Source organism: Toxorhynchites rutilus, chromosome 2, assembly GCF_029784135.1.
Source record: "Toxorhynchites rutilus septentrionalis strain SRP chromosome 2, ASM2978413v1, whole genome shotgun sequence".
Lineage (NCBI taxonomy): Eukaryota > Metazoa > Arthropoda > Insecta > Diptera > Culicidae > Toxorhynchites > Toxorhynchites rutilus.
Window position 1 is genome coordinate 63,546,629 of NC_073745.1, and position 17,764 is coordinate 63,564,392.

At 39.7% G+C, this 17,764-nt stretch overlaps 1 protein-coding gene across 3 annotated transcripts in view; it reads right to left on the reverse strand.

Annotated features, from left to right (window-relative positions):
* The window catches only part of LOC129769915 (heterogeneous nuclear ribonucleoprotein L), a 638,502-nt gene that overhangs the window by 64,363 nt on the left and 556,375 nt on the right, over nt 1-17,764 (reverse strand). For all 3 annotated transcript variants that reach the window (XM_055772452.1, XM_055772453.1, XM_055772451.1), the window contains one exon: nt 9,918-10,096. In XM_055772452.1, the coding sequence (XP_055628427.1) occupies nt 9,918-10,096 (179 nt within the window). The remainder of the gene's footprint in view (nt 1-9,917; nt 10,097-17,764) is intronic.

A 17,764-nucleotide genomic window follows, 5' to 3' on the forward strand; every position in this document is an offset into this window, starting at 1 on the left:
TTCCTGCGGCAGTCACACGGGTCAACCATGTTCGCATTGCTTCAGGCATAGGAGACCGATTCTGAGCGGGGAATGTTGAAATGTCGCCTTTTTGTTTCGCAATCACAGACGTTTGTTTTCATAAAAGACGTGGATGACGAAGTTCAGATATTCACCCGACCAAACTGTTATGGTGATTGCAAATGGGACAAACGGAGCGGCAAGGCACCGGTCCTTTAGCCAAAGTGATAAACAAGTGAAATAATTTGGCAACCCTGCGTCATCAATGCGGTTTTGGCTTGGACAAAAGCCTCTAGTCAAAAATACTGCTTCCTTTTTATGTTGAAGAATTCTAATAAAATCATCAAAATTAACAGAAACATAGGCAGATACATTACATCTTTCAACAAGGCCAATAAATGTGTGAAAGATCACTAATAGTCAGTGTTTGGATTTCGATCAATATCGAATGATACACAATGGGTCATGCAAGTCCCCTCTCACGAACATATAACCAAATATGAGTGGATCATTCAGATACTTGTATGACTGACCGTAATCACTCGTGTTACACTAAGTGACTAAACCAAGAGAGGAACGAAGACTGTTGATTGCATATCCGAACTGTACCAAACATCGCACACCATTTTCGAAGCCTGCATACAAGTTTGAACCGCATATATCGTCCCGTTCTACTATTGACGAATTTACGTTGGATTTACAACCAGATGGCGCAGCGAGTAAAATGAGGATGTTTTGTTTTTTTTGGTATGAAATTCGTTCAAATTTTCTAGACAAATCAGAATTTATCTTCAAATTTCCCGGTTTCATGTATTCTTTCCACGCTGAAAAGGTTAGAAAATCATCATTTTACAATGTGCTATGTATATTACGAGGAATGGCTTGTTATAAGTATTGTAACTTAATTTTTTTCCACTAAGTAAACGATGAATAGGGTGTTTTGCGCTAAAAATACTGCAAATTCTTCTCGTATCGACCCCTACATAATCAATGATATCAGCCAATTTGATATGATATCGATTTCATCGCAATTATCCATAGTATCAATAACCGGTATGCATTATCAAACTTAAAATTTTCGAAGATTATCTATGACTTTGGTCAAATCGCGTGTTGAAACCATCGTAAATATACAAAACTCCAACTTTCTTACCATATACTGACGACATTCAATGGATGAAATGAATCTAAATTGAAATAAAATGAATAATCACCACCGAATCTTGCTTTTCAGTGCGTGAAATAAACAAACACCCTCACTTTTGTGGTTTTGAGTTTTAATGTAGATGTCGCATGAGCTGATTCAGCTTTGCGTAAATTCGTCAATAGTGAAAACCACTGCACAGACAAGTGCAGAGCGAGAGCGGAGAGCAGCGAATTGTAAAAGAGCTAAAACGAGAGAGTCTTGGTTTCTCACTGGAGCGGTGTTGCTAGTAAAACTATGCAATCTAATAGAATATATTATATATTTCAAGGGATAGCAGCGTTAAAATGAAAAATATAATTAGCCTCTTTCTAGCTATATTATCATATTGGCGATGTAACGTACAAATCTACACCTAGGCGGCGCTGCGGTGAAAGTGATGAAGGTTTTGAATTTTGCAACGTGAGTTTATGGAAGGTTTGTAGTTCCTTCCATAAATCACAATGTTGTAGTCATAAAAGATTATTTGATTGCAATGAGTTTGGAAGAAATTTAATTCTGCGCAATTTTATATATAACACTAGCTAACCCGGCAAACTTCGTCCCGCCCATTTACTTGATTAATTCTCGAGTAATGCAGAAATTTGTGTTTTATTTGTATGGCAGCCACCCCTAAGAGAGGGGGGAGGGGTATCTAACCACCATAGAAACATTCATTGCACCCTAAAGTTTCCATATGCCTAATTTGGTTTAATTTGCTTGATTAATTCTCGGGTAATGCAAAAATTTGTGTTTCATTTGTACGGCAGCCCCCTCTAAGAGAGGGGGAAGGAGTATCTTAACACCATAGAAACATTTATTGCATCCTAAAACCTCCACTTGCCAAATTTGGTTTCATTTGCTTGATTAATTCTCGAGTAATGCAGAAATTTGTGTTTCATTTGTATGGCAGCCCTCCCTTTGAGTGGGGGAAGGACTGTCTAACCATCATAGAAACATTTATTGCACCCTAAAACTTTCACATGCCAACTTTGGTTTCGTTTGATTGATTAATTTCCGAGTAATGCAAAAAATTGTGTTTCATTTGTATGGCAGCCCCCTCTAAGAGAGGGGGATGGAGTATCTTATCACCATAGAAACATTTATTGCATCCTAAAACCTCCACTTGCCAAATTTGGTTTCATTTGCTTGATTAATTCTCGAGTAATGCAGAAATTTGTGTTTCATTTGTATGGCAGCCCCCCCTTAGAGAGGGGGGAGGGTTCTCAAAATATCACGAAAACCTTCCCCGGCCCCAAAAACCCCTACATACCAATTTTCATGTCGATCGGTTCAGTAGTTTCCGAGTCTATAAGAATCAGACAGACAGACAGACATCACTCCATTTTTATATATATAGATAGATGTTATTTTCTTAGCTCTTTCAGTGGTGAAAAATGTATAAATGTTGACAATGGTTGAATCAAAATGAGAAATTCGAGAGCACAATCAAAAACAAGTTGAAAAATGCATGGTGAGATGCATGTGAGAACTACCTTGGAAAGTCCGGAAGTAAAATATACGTGATTTGTTTTTGAATTTCAGGTTAGCTTATCATCATTTTCTTAGTTCACAAACAAAACCCAGATGTCTCACCGATCGTTTACGTTTTGCGTTAGATCGCCAATAGTTTGCACTCTCTGAGACTTGTCGATCAGGATCTACTACATTAATTGGTGATCTAACGTACAAATCTACACCTAGGCGGCGCTGCGGTGAAAGTGATGATGTTTTTAAATTTTGCCATAATTGAATTTTGCAACGTGAGTTTATGGAAGGTTTGTAGTTCTTTCCATAAATTACAATGTTATAATCATAAAAGATTATTTGATTGCGATGAGTTTGTAAGAAATTTAATTCTGCGCAATTTTATATATAACATGTTATTTATTCACCTTTTTCAGTAGTGAAAAATATAAAAATGTTGACAATGGTTGAATTAAAGAAGGAAATTCGAGAGCACATTCAAAAACAAGTAGAAAAATGCATGATTCCTGCATGTGAGAACTACCTTGGAAAGCCCGGAAGTAAAATACACGTGATTTGTTTTTGAGTTTTAGGTTACATTAGCATCATTTTCTTAGTTCAAAAACAAAATCCAGATGGCTTACCGATCGTTTACGTTTTGCGTTAGATCGCCAATTGAACATGAATCATTCGCTTTGCGTAGTCCGTATGATCCTGCTGTTTCATGATGCATGGAGAGGTTCAATATGTATATGTTTGAAGTAAAGAAGAAAATAAAGTTTCTGCACCGAAAGCGTACATGATGGTTTTGCTTGCGTGCTGGTGTATCATGAAGTGCGAGCCGATGCAGAGTTGTCTCGTTCTCTTTTGTGTGTACATCGAGGTAAAATGTACGTTATATCGAATGACGTTATATCGAGGGTACGTTATAACGAGGGTACGTTATATCGAAGTTCTCTTGTACTACTACAATGGCTTCCTTCCACCTTCACCTGAACGAACGAAAGCGATTTTTTCAGTGAATGGATCAATTGCCAAACACTCTTAATAGTAGTACAACATGACAGTGTTACAAATATTGTTTTCCTGTATACTCAAAATATGGAACAAATCACTAAAAATACAGGATAACGTAAAATGGTCGAAAATACGGTATTATCCCGTTCAAAACGGTACGTTTGGTCAGCCTACAATCGCATTGAACAAACAAAAACGGCAATGAATGCTGCTTTCAAACGTAAGTTTTATTTTACCAAAATGGATCGTCGCGGACCGTGTTCAAAATTCTTCAATCACTTGTAAATAACATGTTTCTCTGTTATTTGGAATACATGTTTGTTACAGAAAATGTAATAAAATGAAAGACGGCACAGAAAAGAATAGTCCGATTTGAGCTGTCTTCATTTTATTATATTTCCTGTATCAAACATGTATTCCATGTTACGAAGAAGCATGTTATTTGCAAGTACGCTGGATTCTTTTTTATGCGTTTTTTGCGTGATATTTTTCACGCCTACATAACGCCGGAAGCACGCGCACGCACATACCATTGGGTGCACAAACACGCACACACACGCGCAAACATGCACAAACATGTGCACAAAAACGCGAGCGCACACAAACATACAAATGGACGCACAGGTGCGCACAAACGCGCACACACAAGCACATACACGCGCACAAACGTGCACACGCACAGACGCACGCACGGAAAGAGTCGAGCACGTACGTGCACACACGCACACAAATACGTGCACACGTACGCACACACACCCACACATGCCCATGCACAAAAAAATGCGCACACCTGCACACAAGCAAGAAAAAAACACGCGCAAACGCACGTACACACGCGCACAGAAACACGCACAAATGCGCGCAAACACGCCTACACACGCCCGCGCATAAAAAAAGCGCACACCTGCATGCAAGCAAAAAAAAACACGCGCACACACGCACACAAACACCCAAAAAACGCGCGAACATACACAAACACCCACACAAATACACGTGCACGTACACAAACAAGCACAAACACAAACATCGGGCTGTCGAATACTCGGCTATCCGGACTCGAAGCTGACCGGTATCCAGTATCCGACCAAACCACTATCCGTTTCATCACTAATTTCACACTGACAACTAGCGCCGGTAAATAATTACTCCTGCAGGCATACTACACAACCCTCACTGCACCGTTTTCATTAGTTTCAGTGAATAAGTTTCGAATGCAACAAGGAAACATTCCTTTCTATACAAACTGCCAGAATACATGGATGCTTCAAATTAATTTCCAAGTGACGATTTCTAACGTCGCTTTGGTTTGCAGAATGAAAGGAATCATCGTGAAATGAAAGGAATATGTACGAAAGAGACGAGATATTTTTCTTATTGTGCGTGAAAAGAGAATAGATATATTTTTAGCCTGCATGGTTCTGGTTCTGTTCTGAGAAGCGATAGACACATTATTGAGTGACGATGTGCTAATTGAAGTGAAATTGTCAGGCCCTGATCCAGACACATATATTGACGTAGGACTACGTCTTTCATTTCTATACCGGGGTGTAAAATCAATGTTTCGAAAACGAAAGCGTTACGCCGGAGACCGAGATTTTGAGCGTTAATAGCTCCTAAACAACTGAACGAAATGGTATGATAAACACTTCATTCGAAAGATAAAATGTCTACGCGTTATATACTTGTTACTTTTTGATCCAAAAACTTGTTTCAATAGTCTTAAAATTGCTTTCAAAACAGGCTATTGAAATCATCAATCGGTATATAAGTGAGCGGCGCTCGGAAATCCACTCAGTTCTAATTGAACAGCGATTGGAGCATGTTGTCGCTGTTGCGGTGAAGCTCTTTATTTATCATGAAAGCGCGGATGAACGGTGTCACCAAGAGCCTGTTTGTGCACCCTAGGCCAGAAGGGAATCTATCAGGAGGAGAGTGATGCCACAAACGGTTCCCTGGGAAGACATCGCTACACACACATACACGCGCGGCTATTAACAGGTGGTTATCGAGTTGGCATTAACCACTGGTGGGCTTCCAGTATCGAGGAAAATGTGAAAATATCTAATCGTTACTGAAAATAATCTGCCAGTTCCTCTGGGAATTTTCAAAATATATTCATGTGAAAGAGTTTAATTGAATGTTTTCTATCCATGTAACACTGTGACCAAATACATTTGGTTTTGTGGTTTTTCAATCAATCGCAATTAACAAGGATAGCTTCAGAAGATTATTCTTCCCCATCAGTAGGATATTTCCGTATCCAATATTGTATGCGCCCGCAATCGATTATTGCTCATTCGCCGAAAGTTCCGAGCTCAGAGAGTTCATTCCCCTCTAGTTTGCCTTCCAAATTGCCATCGTAAACCACACCTTCTCTCGATTCAATCACACACAAAAAGCATACTTAAGCGATATTCTGGTGGTGAGACACATTCATTTTTCGTGAGGACATCGACAAGACAACATCGTTGCCTAACGTGCTGGAGGAGTTGGACGGCGAAGGATCGACACATACACGCGCAGAACTCTTTCCGTTAGGATGCCATTCAGTATCGAGAAAGTTCCGGAAAGATCTAATCATTGCTGGAAAATAATCTGCCAGTTCCTTTGGGAATTTTCAAAATATATTCATGTGAAAGAGTTTAATTGAATGTTTTCTATCCATGTAACACTGTGACCAAATATATTTCAATCAAGTGCTATTAACAGGTGGTTATCGAGTTGGCATTAATCACTGGTGGGCTTCCAGTATCGAGGAAAATGTGGAAATATCTAATCGTTACTGAAAATAATCTGCCAGTTCCTTTGGGAATTTTCAAAATATATTCATGTGAAAGAGTTTAATTGAATGTTTTCTATCCATGTAACACTGTGACCAAATATGTTTCAATCAAGTGCTATTAACAGGTGGTTATCGAGTTGGCATTAACCATTGGTGGGCTTCCAGTATCGAGGAAAATGTGGAAATAACTAATCGTTACTGAAAATAATCTGCCAGTTCCTCTGGGAATTTTCAAAATATATTCATGTGAAAGAGTTTATTTGAATGTTTTCTTTCCATGTAACACTGTGACCAAATACATTTGGTTTTTTGGTTTTTCAATCAATCGCAATTAACAGGATAGCTTCAGAAGATTATTCTTCCCCATCAGTAGGATATTTCCGTATCCAATATTGTATGCGCCCGCAATCGATTATTGCTCAGTCGCCGAAAGTTCCGAGCTCAGAGAGTTCATTCCCCTCTAGTTTGCCTTCCAAATTGCCATCGTAAACCACACCTTCTCTCGATTCAATCACACACAAAAAGCATACTTAAGCGATATTCTGGTGGTGAGACACATTCATTTTTCGTGAGGACATCGACAAGACAACATCGTTGCCTAACGTGCTGGAGGAGTTGGACGGCGAAAGATCGACACATACACGCGCAGAACTCTTTCCGTTAGGATGCCATTCAGCATCGAGAAAGTTCCGGAAAGATCTAATCATTGCTGGAAAATAATCTGCCAGTTCCTTTGGGAATTTTCAAAATATATTCATGTGAAAGAGTTAAATTGAATGTTTTCTATCCATGTAACACTGTGACCAAATATGTTTCAATCAAGTGCTTTTAACAGGTGGTTATCGAGTTTGCATTAACCACTGGTGGGCTTCCAGTATCGAGGAAAATGTGGAAATAACTAATCGTTACTGAAAATAATCTGCCAGTTCCTTTGGGAATTTTCAAAATATATTCATGTGAAAGAGTTTAATTGAATGTTTTCTATCCATGTAACACTGTGACCAAATATGTTTCAATCAAGTGCTATTAACAGGTGGTTATCGAGTTGGCATTAACCACTGGTGGGCTTCCAGTATCGAGGAAAATGTGGAAATATCTAATCGTTACTGAAAATAATCTGCCAGTTCCTTTGGGAATTTTCAAAATATATTCATGTTAAAGAGTTTATTTGAATGTTTTCTTTCCATGTAACACTGTGACCAAATACATTTGGTTTTGTGGTTTTTCAATCAATCGCAATTAACAGGATAGCTTCAGAAAATTATTCTTCCCCATCAGTAGGATATTTCCGTATCCAATATTGTATGCGCCCGCAATCGATTATTGCTCAGTCGCCGAAAGTTCCGAGCTCAGAGAGTTCATTCCCCTCTAGTTTGCCTTCCAAATTGCCATCGTAAACCACACCTTCTCTCGATTCAATCACACACAAAAAGCATACTTAAGCGATATTCTGGTGGTGAGACACATTCATTTTTCGAGAGGACATCGACAAGACAACATCGTTGCCTAACGTGCTGGAGGAGGTGGACGGCGAAGGATCGACACATACACGCGCAGGATGCCATTCAGCATCTAGAAAGTTCCGGAAAGATCTAATCATTGCTGGAAAATAATATGCCAGTTCCTCTGGGAATTTAAAAATACATTCATGTGAAAGAGTTTATTTGAATGTTTTCTATCCATGTAACACTGTGACCAAAAATTTTCATCAAGTACTATTAACAGATGGTTATCGAGTTAGTATTAACCACTGGTTGGCTTCCAGTATCGAGGAAAATGTGGAAATATCTAATCGTTGCTGGAAAATAATCTGCCAGTTCCCCTTGGAATTAAAAATGACATTCAAGCGAAAGAGTTTATTTTAATGTTTTCTATCCATAAAATATCCATATAATACATTTGGGTTTGTGATTTGTCAATCAAGTACAGTTAGCAGGTTAGCTTCTGAAGATTATTCTTCAGAACAAGGTTTCGTATCCTATATTGGATGCATAAAACCTTGTGCCTCCAACGTAACGCTCTCTTTTTCGAAGTCCCCCAAATATTCATTTATTCATTCATTCAGAATGGATTTAGATTCAACTTCAAACAAATGATCTCTAAATCAACGATAGTCCTACGTCACCCTTGCGGTTATACCATAGATATAACCCACTTCCTGTTTTTTATTCGTTAGTTTCAAACGATGCAATGTGACCTGCTTTCGCTATTTCTTAACACCAATTCTCTAGAAAATTGAAAGTTGAAAATATAATATCATTCTAAATTCAATACAGTCTGTTTCAAATCACACTGGCCAACTTTCTAAGGAGACCCATGAGACACCGACCGAACGAAGCGGGCTCTCTGAATAGCAAAACTTTTCTTTGCATTCTATAGAAACGACAAAAAAGCAAGAAAAGAAAGTAATTTGTGAGTATTTCTTCGCTGCAGGAGAGGTGAAGAGCGAAACGTGAATACAATTTCACTAAATTGTACCATTTACTGGTACAGGAGCCATATTATAATGGAAACAAGTGAAATTGCTCATGAAATATCTGCTTTAAATCGGTGCGCCACACAAAAGCACAGCCCAGCATCCTGGGGAAGGGAAGAGCAGCAAACTTTTTACGGTTCCTCCCAATAGAATTTTGACTTTTTACCTGCGTGAAAGCCACCGGAGCAGTTAATTTTCGTGGAAACATTCCACGGCTTTTCTTTGCGGTATCCAGAGTTCTAACGAAGGGTCAGTTTTCTTCGTGGATTGGGGACGGGTAAACAGCTAATTTTCTTGGTTGGATGGTGCTGCTCTCTCTATATTATCTCTCATTGTTTGATTAGCCTCGGATGCATGCAATAGTTTCATTGAGAGAACTAAATACCTTCATTTCAGCGCGAAATGAGAAATAAATTCTTCACAGACCACTTCATACCATCATCAAATAGCATACATTCCGGCGCATTCACACGTTTTTCTCCAAAGCAAATGGAAGCAAAATGTCACTCCGACCGACCGCAGGAAGTCGATCACGTCCACCAGAGGGGGCAAACGGAACGAGCAAATATGTAACGAACCAACCGTCTCCATCTGCAATTAATCCCCCTCCCCTCGCCTTCCACCAACCCACAAGAGAAACAAATGACGCACTTTGTTCATGCCGTTTAGCAGGAATCTCGATTTCGACAGAACGAAACCGCTCTCAGTTCTGTTGCGCAGTGACACCAAATCGAGAGGAAACAAATAAAATATTCCGCTGTAAATCTTCTGCTTAATTTACGATACGAGCCAGCAAATTATTTTCATTAACACTGGGAGGCGGCAGCGCGCAGCCGAGAGAGAAAGATGGACAGTATCATAATTCTGCAGTAATTTGTTGCGTCGTTTGTGTGGTTTTCCTTTTACTTTTTTTTGGGGGGAGGGGGTTTGTTCATTACATGATCCGCGCGCGGTTGACAACCGCCGCGAATAATTGGACCCCTACTACTGACCTGTTGCTGTGCTGGCTGGATGAAGTTAGCCGGTCCGTTGCGGGCTATCGGTGGGTCCTTCATTAGTCCAACGTGGGTTCCGGCCGGGGTTGGCTTCCAGTTTTCCGACGCGTGGAATTCGGGTGGCGAAAAGTTTGGCGCAAAGCCATTTCCTCCGCCGGTTCCGAGCAGAGCTGGTTCTGTGGAAGAGAGGATACAGAAAAAAATGGAACGAACATTAGATGGGTTTGTTTTTAGAAATCATTACTCGTTTGAGTAGAGGAAATTTTCCCAAGAACCATTAGAACGCACACAATGTGCTTCAGTCGATTGTCGTCTTCTTCACCGCGGCCGCTGAAGCGAAGAAGAAACGTGTGGAACACGCGCAGTTTTCCCATAAGGATCAAACAGGGATCTCGAGTGCACTTCCGCACTGAAGTGCACAACGAGCAACATACAAGATAGTGACTAGACTTGGGTACGATGCTTGGCTGCTCGTTAGACGTCTTCACAGGGACGCGCCATTTAGTCGAGAAATATGTGTGACTGAGTTGCGAAGCAGCACTAGACGATGATGTGAATTGGAAAAATGATACAATTTTTTTTATTGTTTCGACTTTTGTCCCCTTATCGATGCTTATGGCGGTGAACATTTCTCTTCACATGAATTTTATGGATTGTTGCTTAATTTCTAGCAAGTCTGGTCTGGTTGAAATATACAACATTAGATTGAAGTCAACCCGTCCATGACTTTTTCATGTTATAACTATTCCATAAAACGAATTGAGTTATTTTTCTATTAATCAGTTCGTTTTCACAGGCTCACTTACATAAGTTTAAAGGAGCCACACTCTAAACTACATTTCTACTATTTAGCATATATTAACATGTTTTCTCAATTCTATGGTTTATAAAATAGGAAACCGATTACTCGCGGTCGACTCGAGTTTAGCAGGGTGACACATTTTCATTAGGAAAAGAATGGTGTGTAAGAAGATTGTAACAATGTTCACACGCATACTCACATTCTCATTCACAAACACACTTCACACTCAAGTCTTAAAAACTGTCCTTACATCTAATATGTATTACAATTCAACTTATTCTAATGGAAGGGAACCGATAGCTCGCAAAGGACAAAACGGGCGAAAAGGATGTAAGAACAATCACACTCGAGGATCGATAGTTTTAAGGAAAACATATATTTGGGACATGTAATCAAGATCTAGTCGAGCCAACAAATCTCTCAACGGCACATTGAACTATCTTCCTCTGGCCCGAAGAGAGTTTTCTAAATTCGATCTGGCAACAACATACCTCTCGCACGACCAAACAACATGTTCGATGTCCTTGGCCACGAACACATATATTGTTCTTGGCGAGATAAATACGAAAGAGTAGCGCATCTAACGAACAGTGATTGGACATGAGTCGGGAGAAGGTGCGAATAAAGCCCCGACTCAAGTCCAGACTTTTGAACCACGGTTTGAGGCTAAGCTTAGGCATTATTGAGTGAAGCCACCGGCCCAATCCATCTTCGTTCCATTTGCGTTGGCATTTTTACGGACTAAAGAATAAAACTCACTGAAGACGATTTTACGCTGATAAATGTCGCCTTCAATCGCACCCACCTTTGCTTATGAGTCAGCCCTCTCATTACCCGGAATTGAGTAATGTGAAGGGACCCATACAGACAGAGCTAGATCATCCATTACAATTGTCGCCGCTAGCTGAAATCAGCTGTTAGCGTTCGTTCAATTTTCCTTCCACCAGCTGTAAAGCGACAATATGAGCGCGCTGCCGTGCCACTGACCGAGCGGAGGATCATATTACAAAGAGCTGATTCATTACGCGCACGCGTTCGCGAGTATGGATATAGGTCAGTTGTGCTAGGATCAGCAATAAGATTTCGTCGCGGTTTAACCTAACCAGCGACTGGAAGAGAACATACTGTATAAAAAGTATAGCATGGACACATATTCCCGATTCGAAAGGGATACCGAATTTCAACCTTTGCTTTTTCATACCTTTGCTTCCCGGGTGGCAAAATATTATTGAATGAAATTGTAACTCCTTTCACACTGGGAAGCAAGGGGCATCAAAATTGCTGACAATCCATTATCTTAGTATTTAAGAACCCACAAAGTATTTACATTCAGTATCAATAAAGTATCCAAAGAATATTCAAGTAGTACGTTCGGGTCCTCTACATCCGAAAAAGGTTTTCCTCCGGCGTGAGGAAGTTTACTAAGTTGCATCTTTCACTTCGCTACAAATCCTGAGTTACTCTGTTTCACTTGTGCTGCAAGTGGAACATAGAAACTTACAAACAAACTTGGAATTAGAATTGGCCTATACTGCAGGACGGTTCTAACCAAACCTCTCCCTTGCAAGGAAGTTATCATTGGAGTTCTCGTTACGCGGGATTTTCATTGTCTAACTTCTGGTTAAGTCTTGGACGGTCTGTTCAGCAGAACGTCGAATACTGACCGGCAACCCAACTCGTGTCGTAAGGTCGGCGTGTATCGATCGCCGACAACAATGTAATAGTGTTCAACAGGTCGTGAGGTGACGCTGTCCAGCGCCCAGTGTATTACTGCCAATTCTGCAATATACACTGAGCAAGGATTCTGTAGACTGTGGGAGGTGCTAAAAAAATCGTTGAACACTCCAAATCCTGTGGACTCATTCATAGAGGACCCATCCGTAATTCCGTAATTCCATGGATATCCTGGTTCATGGAAAGATCAAAATGCACAAAGGAATTGATATAGTCAGGAAAACAAACACGGTTGGGAATACACGAAGAAGGAACAATCTGCATGGAGATGAATTCATGATATGTACTCATGAATGTAACCTTACACCGGATGAGGAACCGAAAAGATAATAAATTGAAGCGATCTTTTAGTGGGAGTACACCTGCCAAAACCTCGAGACTCATGAAATGCGTTGAGGGCATACATCCCAATGCAATACGGAGACAAAGATACTGAACTCGCTCGAGTTTAATGAGGTGTGTTTTGGCAGCTGATTGAAAACAGAAACTGCCATACTCCATCACTGAGAGAATAGTTGTTCGATACAACACTATAAGATCTTCGGGATGGGCTCCCCACCAGGTGCCGGTAATTGTACGGAGAAAGTTTATTCTTTTTTGGAATTTTTTACTCAGATACCTAATATGGGCCCCCAAGTACATTTGGAGTCGAACCGTGAGAAAAATTGAAATGTTTCTCGCAAGGCAAGTAATATAACATATTATTCACCCGAGAGTGTAATTTGTCTGACAAAACCTCTATTGAAACTGAATCAAAGGCCCCCTTCATGTCCAAGAATACTGAAGCCATTTGTTTTTTTTTCGGCGTAAGCCATTTGAATTTCTGAAGAAAGCAACGCAAGACAATCATTCGTCCCCTTGCGCCTGCGGAACCCATATTCTGTATCTGAGAGTAGGCCATGTGTTTCAACCCATCGATCAAGGCGAAACAGGATCATTTTCTGCAACAATTTCCGAATACAAGACAGCATTGGTATTGGGCGGTAATTGAAGTCGGACGTGGGCTTTCCGGGTTTTTGAATAGCTGTAACTCGTACTTGTCTCCAATCATCTGGAACAATATTACAAGGATCGTTCAAAAAATAAGTTTCAGTGCCTCAGAAATCACGGAAAAATAAAGTTAGGACAAAAAACAAGGTGATTTTCGTAATCTACATTTTATTTTCTATTTTTCCACATAATCGCCGTAACGTTCGAGGCATTTTTCATAGCGTGGCACTAGTTTTTCTATTGCGAGCGCGAAGTGCGTAGCGTCCAACTTTTTGAAGTACGATGTAACTGTGTCACGAATTCCTTCAGTGTTATCGAATCGTTGACCGCCGAACACCTGTTTCATCACCGGGAATAAGTGATAGTCGCTAGGGGCGAGGTCTGGGAAGTAAGGAGGATGCTCGAACACAGTCCATTTGAATTTTTTCAATTGCTCTTGAGTTACGCGAAAAGAATGGGGCCGCGCATTATCGTGGATGAGGAACACTCCTTTCGTCAATAAACCTGGCCTTTTGTTCTTAATCGCGTTTCTTAATCGGTCCAAAACTTCACAATAGATATCACACAGTTACATCTTACTTCAAAAAGTTGGACGCTATGCACTTCGCGCTCGAAATAGAAAAACTCGTACCAGGCTATGAAAAATGCCTCGAACTTTACGGCGATTATGGGTGCGATTATATAGAAAAAAGGGAGGGTTATATCTATGATACAACCACAAGGTTGACGTGGGACTACCGTTGTCTTAATAAGCATTTGTATTGTATCGAATAAATTATCGATTGGACGAAACAATTTTCGAATTCAATTGAATTCAACATATTTGCTTTGTGAAGTAAAAAGTTTGAACAGTTGCCATGTAAGATCAATTCATGCATTGTAATAGATTATGTTCTACGTTACAAGTAAATTGATGCCTAGGACTACCAAAATATGTGAACGTAAGAATTATCAATCGATCATTGTATTTTACCTTTCCCACTGAAATTATTGCACATCTCATCTGTACACTAGTAGAGGAAGTAGTAGGAACCGGCGGCGTACACTAGGAAGGAAGTTCTCGAACCGCGAAAGTTCATTCACCTCTAGTATCTGAAATGATGATTTTCCCAGGCTTCTCAGTTTGAATGAACGTTTTAGGGAAACATATTCCGGTTTGCACAAAGCCAAGCGAGTACAAAAATACTCCCGACTTGCATGTAGCGGATTCCCCTAGGCACATTGATTTTGAAGTCTGTGTTAGGGAAACACAGCACGATGGGAACACAAATACCCCCAACTTGCATGTATATTTGCAAAGAGGATTTCCACAGGTACATCGATTTTGAAGTCTGTGTTGGAGAAACTGTAAATCGGGCCAATCAAAACTTGGCAGTTAGGGCGTTTAGATAACGCTTGACATTTTACAGTTATTCAATTGTTTATCTCATGAAAAATAACATTTTATTAATTGTAATAGACGCGTAGAAATATTTCCTATCAATTGATGCAAACATTTTTCCGATCTATTGAGAAATGTTCGAGTTATAAGCATTCGAAATCTTTCATTTTTTTCCTGCATGTTCTGTGCTTAGGTTTCCATTTCACCCCCCATATACTCCGGTTAGACGTAGTCCAAGTCAAAATAGAAAATAAAACGTAGATTACGAAAATCACCTTGATGTTTGTCCTAACTTTATTTTTCCGCGATTTCTGAGGTACTGAAACTTATTTTTTGAACGACCCTCGTATGTTCCAGAAATCGATTGAATAAATTCAACAAGCGATGTTTCGCCACATCAGGGAGGTTTTCCAACAAGTTGAACTAAATTCGATCCGATCCAGGAGCAGAATTGTTACAAGAAAGGAGAGCAAGAGAGAATTCTACCATCGAAAACTCGGAATCAAGATCGCATCTATCTTGTGGTATATCTCGAACAATTTTTTGCACAGGAGTACAAACAGGATAAACCTTCCGTGCAAAATAAAAATCCATCGATGTGAATATTCCCCGCTTTCATTCGTTGATGAGCGATTTCTCATGTTTCGAGCCACTTTTCATATTTTTTTCATTGACAGTTCTCGTAACAACTCCCACGAAATTTTGCCAATAAGCACGTTTTTCCCTTTGATCAAATTTTTGAACTGACGTTTGAAAATTTTCAGGGATTCCACGAAGATATTCATTCTTAAAATCATTCAATCAATTTTAGATATCTTTCCGAACAGTGTATTGTGGTAAAAACGACCATTCTCGTCCACTTTGTTTATTGAGGATTAAGCCTCGTGGGAGGTAAATCCTTAAACATGGTGAGATATGTTTTATGATCGGTTTGTCTTACAGCGTCCTGGGAGATATGCAGTGGGTAATAAGAATAGAAACAGAATAGAATATGTAGATTGTAAGAATGTAAGGGCAAAGGAGGATGAAAAATTATTGTTATTAGTTAGTTGGTATCGACAATCCAAGGAGTAATTATGTTTATCCGAACAACCGATCATCTAAGCGAAACACATAGGTCTATTAAGTGTGTTTGTATAGAAAATGTATGTTTTAAAAACATTTCATAGAATTATTGATACACTTTTGCTTGACTCATAGCGGGGGAAAGGTGGCCACTATAGTAAGAGATGTTATTTACCATCAACGCACCTTTAGCGCGCCTAATTGACGAATTGAATGAGAACAGCACACCACTTGAATTGTTGGTTGAATAACTTAAGGCGCATTCATGATAAATTTGATGTTTTGACGTGGGACTACGTCTAACCGGAGTATATGGTAAAATGAAAACCTAAACACGGAACATGCAGGATAAAATGAAAGATTCCGAATGCTTATAACTCGAACATTTCTTACTGGATCGGAAAGATGTTGGCATCAATTGATAGGGAACATTTGTACGCTTCTATCGTACTTAATAAAATGTTATTTTTCATTAGATGAACAATTGAATAACTGTAAAATGTTAAGCGTTATCTAAACGCCCTAACTGCCTCATTTTGATTGGCCCGATCTACGGTTTCCCTAACACAGCCATCAAAACCAAGCAGCCTTGGGAAAATCGGCATCGCAAATACATGAAAGTAAATTCCCTAACACAGACTTCAAAACCAAGCAGCGTTGGAGAGATCGGCATTGCAAATACATGAAAGTCGGGGGTATTTTTGTTCCGACTGAAATGTATTTCCCTAACACAGACTTCAAAAACATGGAGCTTAGGGAAATTGGCATTGCAAATACATGTTAGTCGAGGGTGTTTTTGTTCCGACTGAAATGTGTTTCGCTAACTCAGACCTCAAATCCAAGGAGTGTGGGGAAATTGGCATTCCAAATACATGTAAGTCGGGGACATTTTTGTTCCGACTGAAATGTGTTTCCCTAACACAGACTTCAAATCCATGGAGCGTGGGGAAATCGGCATTGCAAATACATGAATGTCGGGGGTATTTTTGTTCCAACTGAAATGTGTTTCCCCAACACCGACTTTAGAACCAAGGTGTCTGAGGAAATTGGCATTGCAAATTCATGCAAGTCGAGGGCATTTTTGTACCGACTGAAATGTGTTTGCTTAACACAGACTTCAAAACCAAAATGTCTGGGGAAATCGGCTCAGCAAATAAATGCAAACTGCGGGTACTTTTGTACTCGCTTGCCTTTGTGCAAACTAGAATATGTTTCCTTTAATACGGTCTTCCGGGGGTACTTCTACACTTGCATGTTTTTTTGCACTCCTAAAAGTGTTTTCCTAACACGGATTACAAAAGTGGGTACGAACACCACGCTTTGGCCCGGCTATTCAAGATTGCATTGAAGGATATGCCTTCATATCCTCTGCTCACTGAATTCCTACGCATACCATTTGATGATTGGGCAAGATGTTGATAACCTATTGCTGCGATGACGCCTGTTGATTAAACAATATGCGTTCGACGTATATGTCAAAATCGAAACTGAGTGCCTGAAGTTCATCAAATCAAGCAAATTCGCGGTTCGAGAAATACGTACACTTGAGGATGCAAACTTCAGAAGGAAACGTAAAATAAAATAATCGTTTGATAATTCTTCCGTTCACATGTTTTGTCCTAAGCGTCATACCAAACGTAAAAGGACTGTCATTAAATTTACTTGTAACGAATGCATTAATTGATCTTATATGGAATAATACAATCTTTTTACTCACATGGCAAATATATTGAATTCAATTGAATTCGGGAAGTGTTCTATTCAATCAAAAATTTAATCAATACAAACAAATGATTGCTACGCTAAGATAGTCCCACGTCAACCTTGCGGTTATATCATAGATATAACCCACCCATTTTTTTTCAGATACCA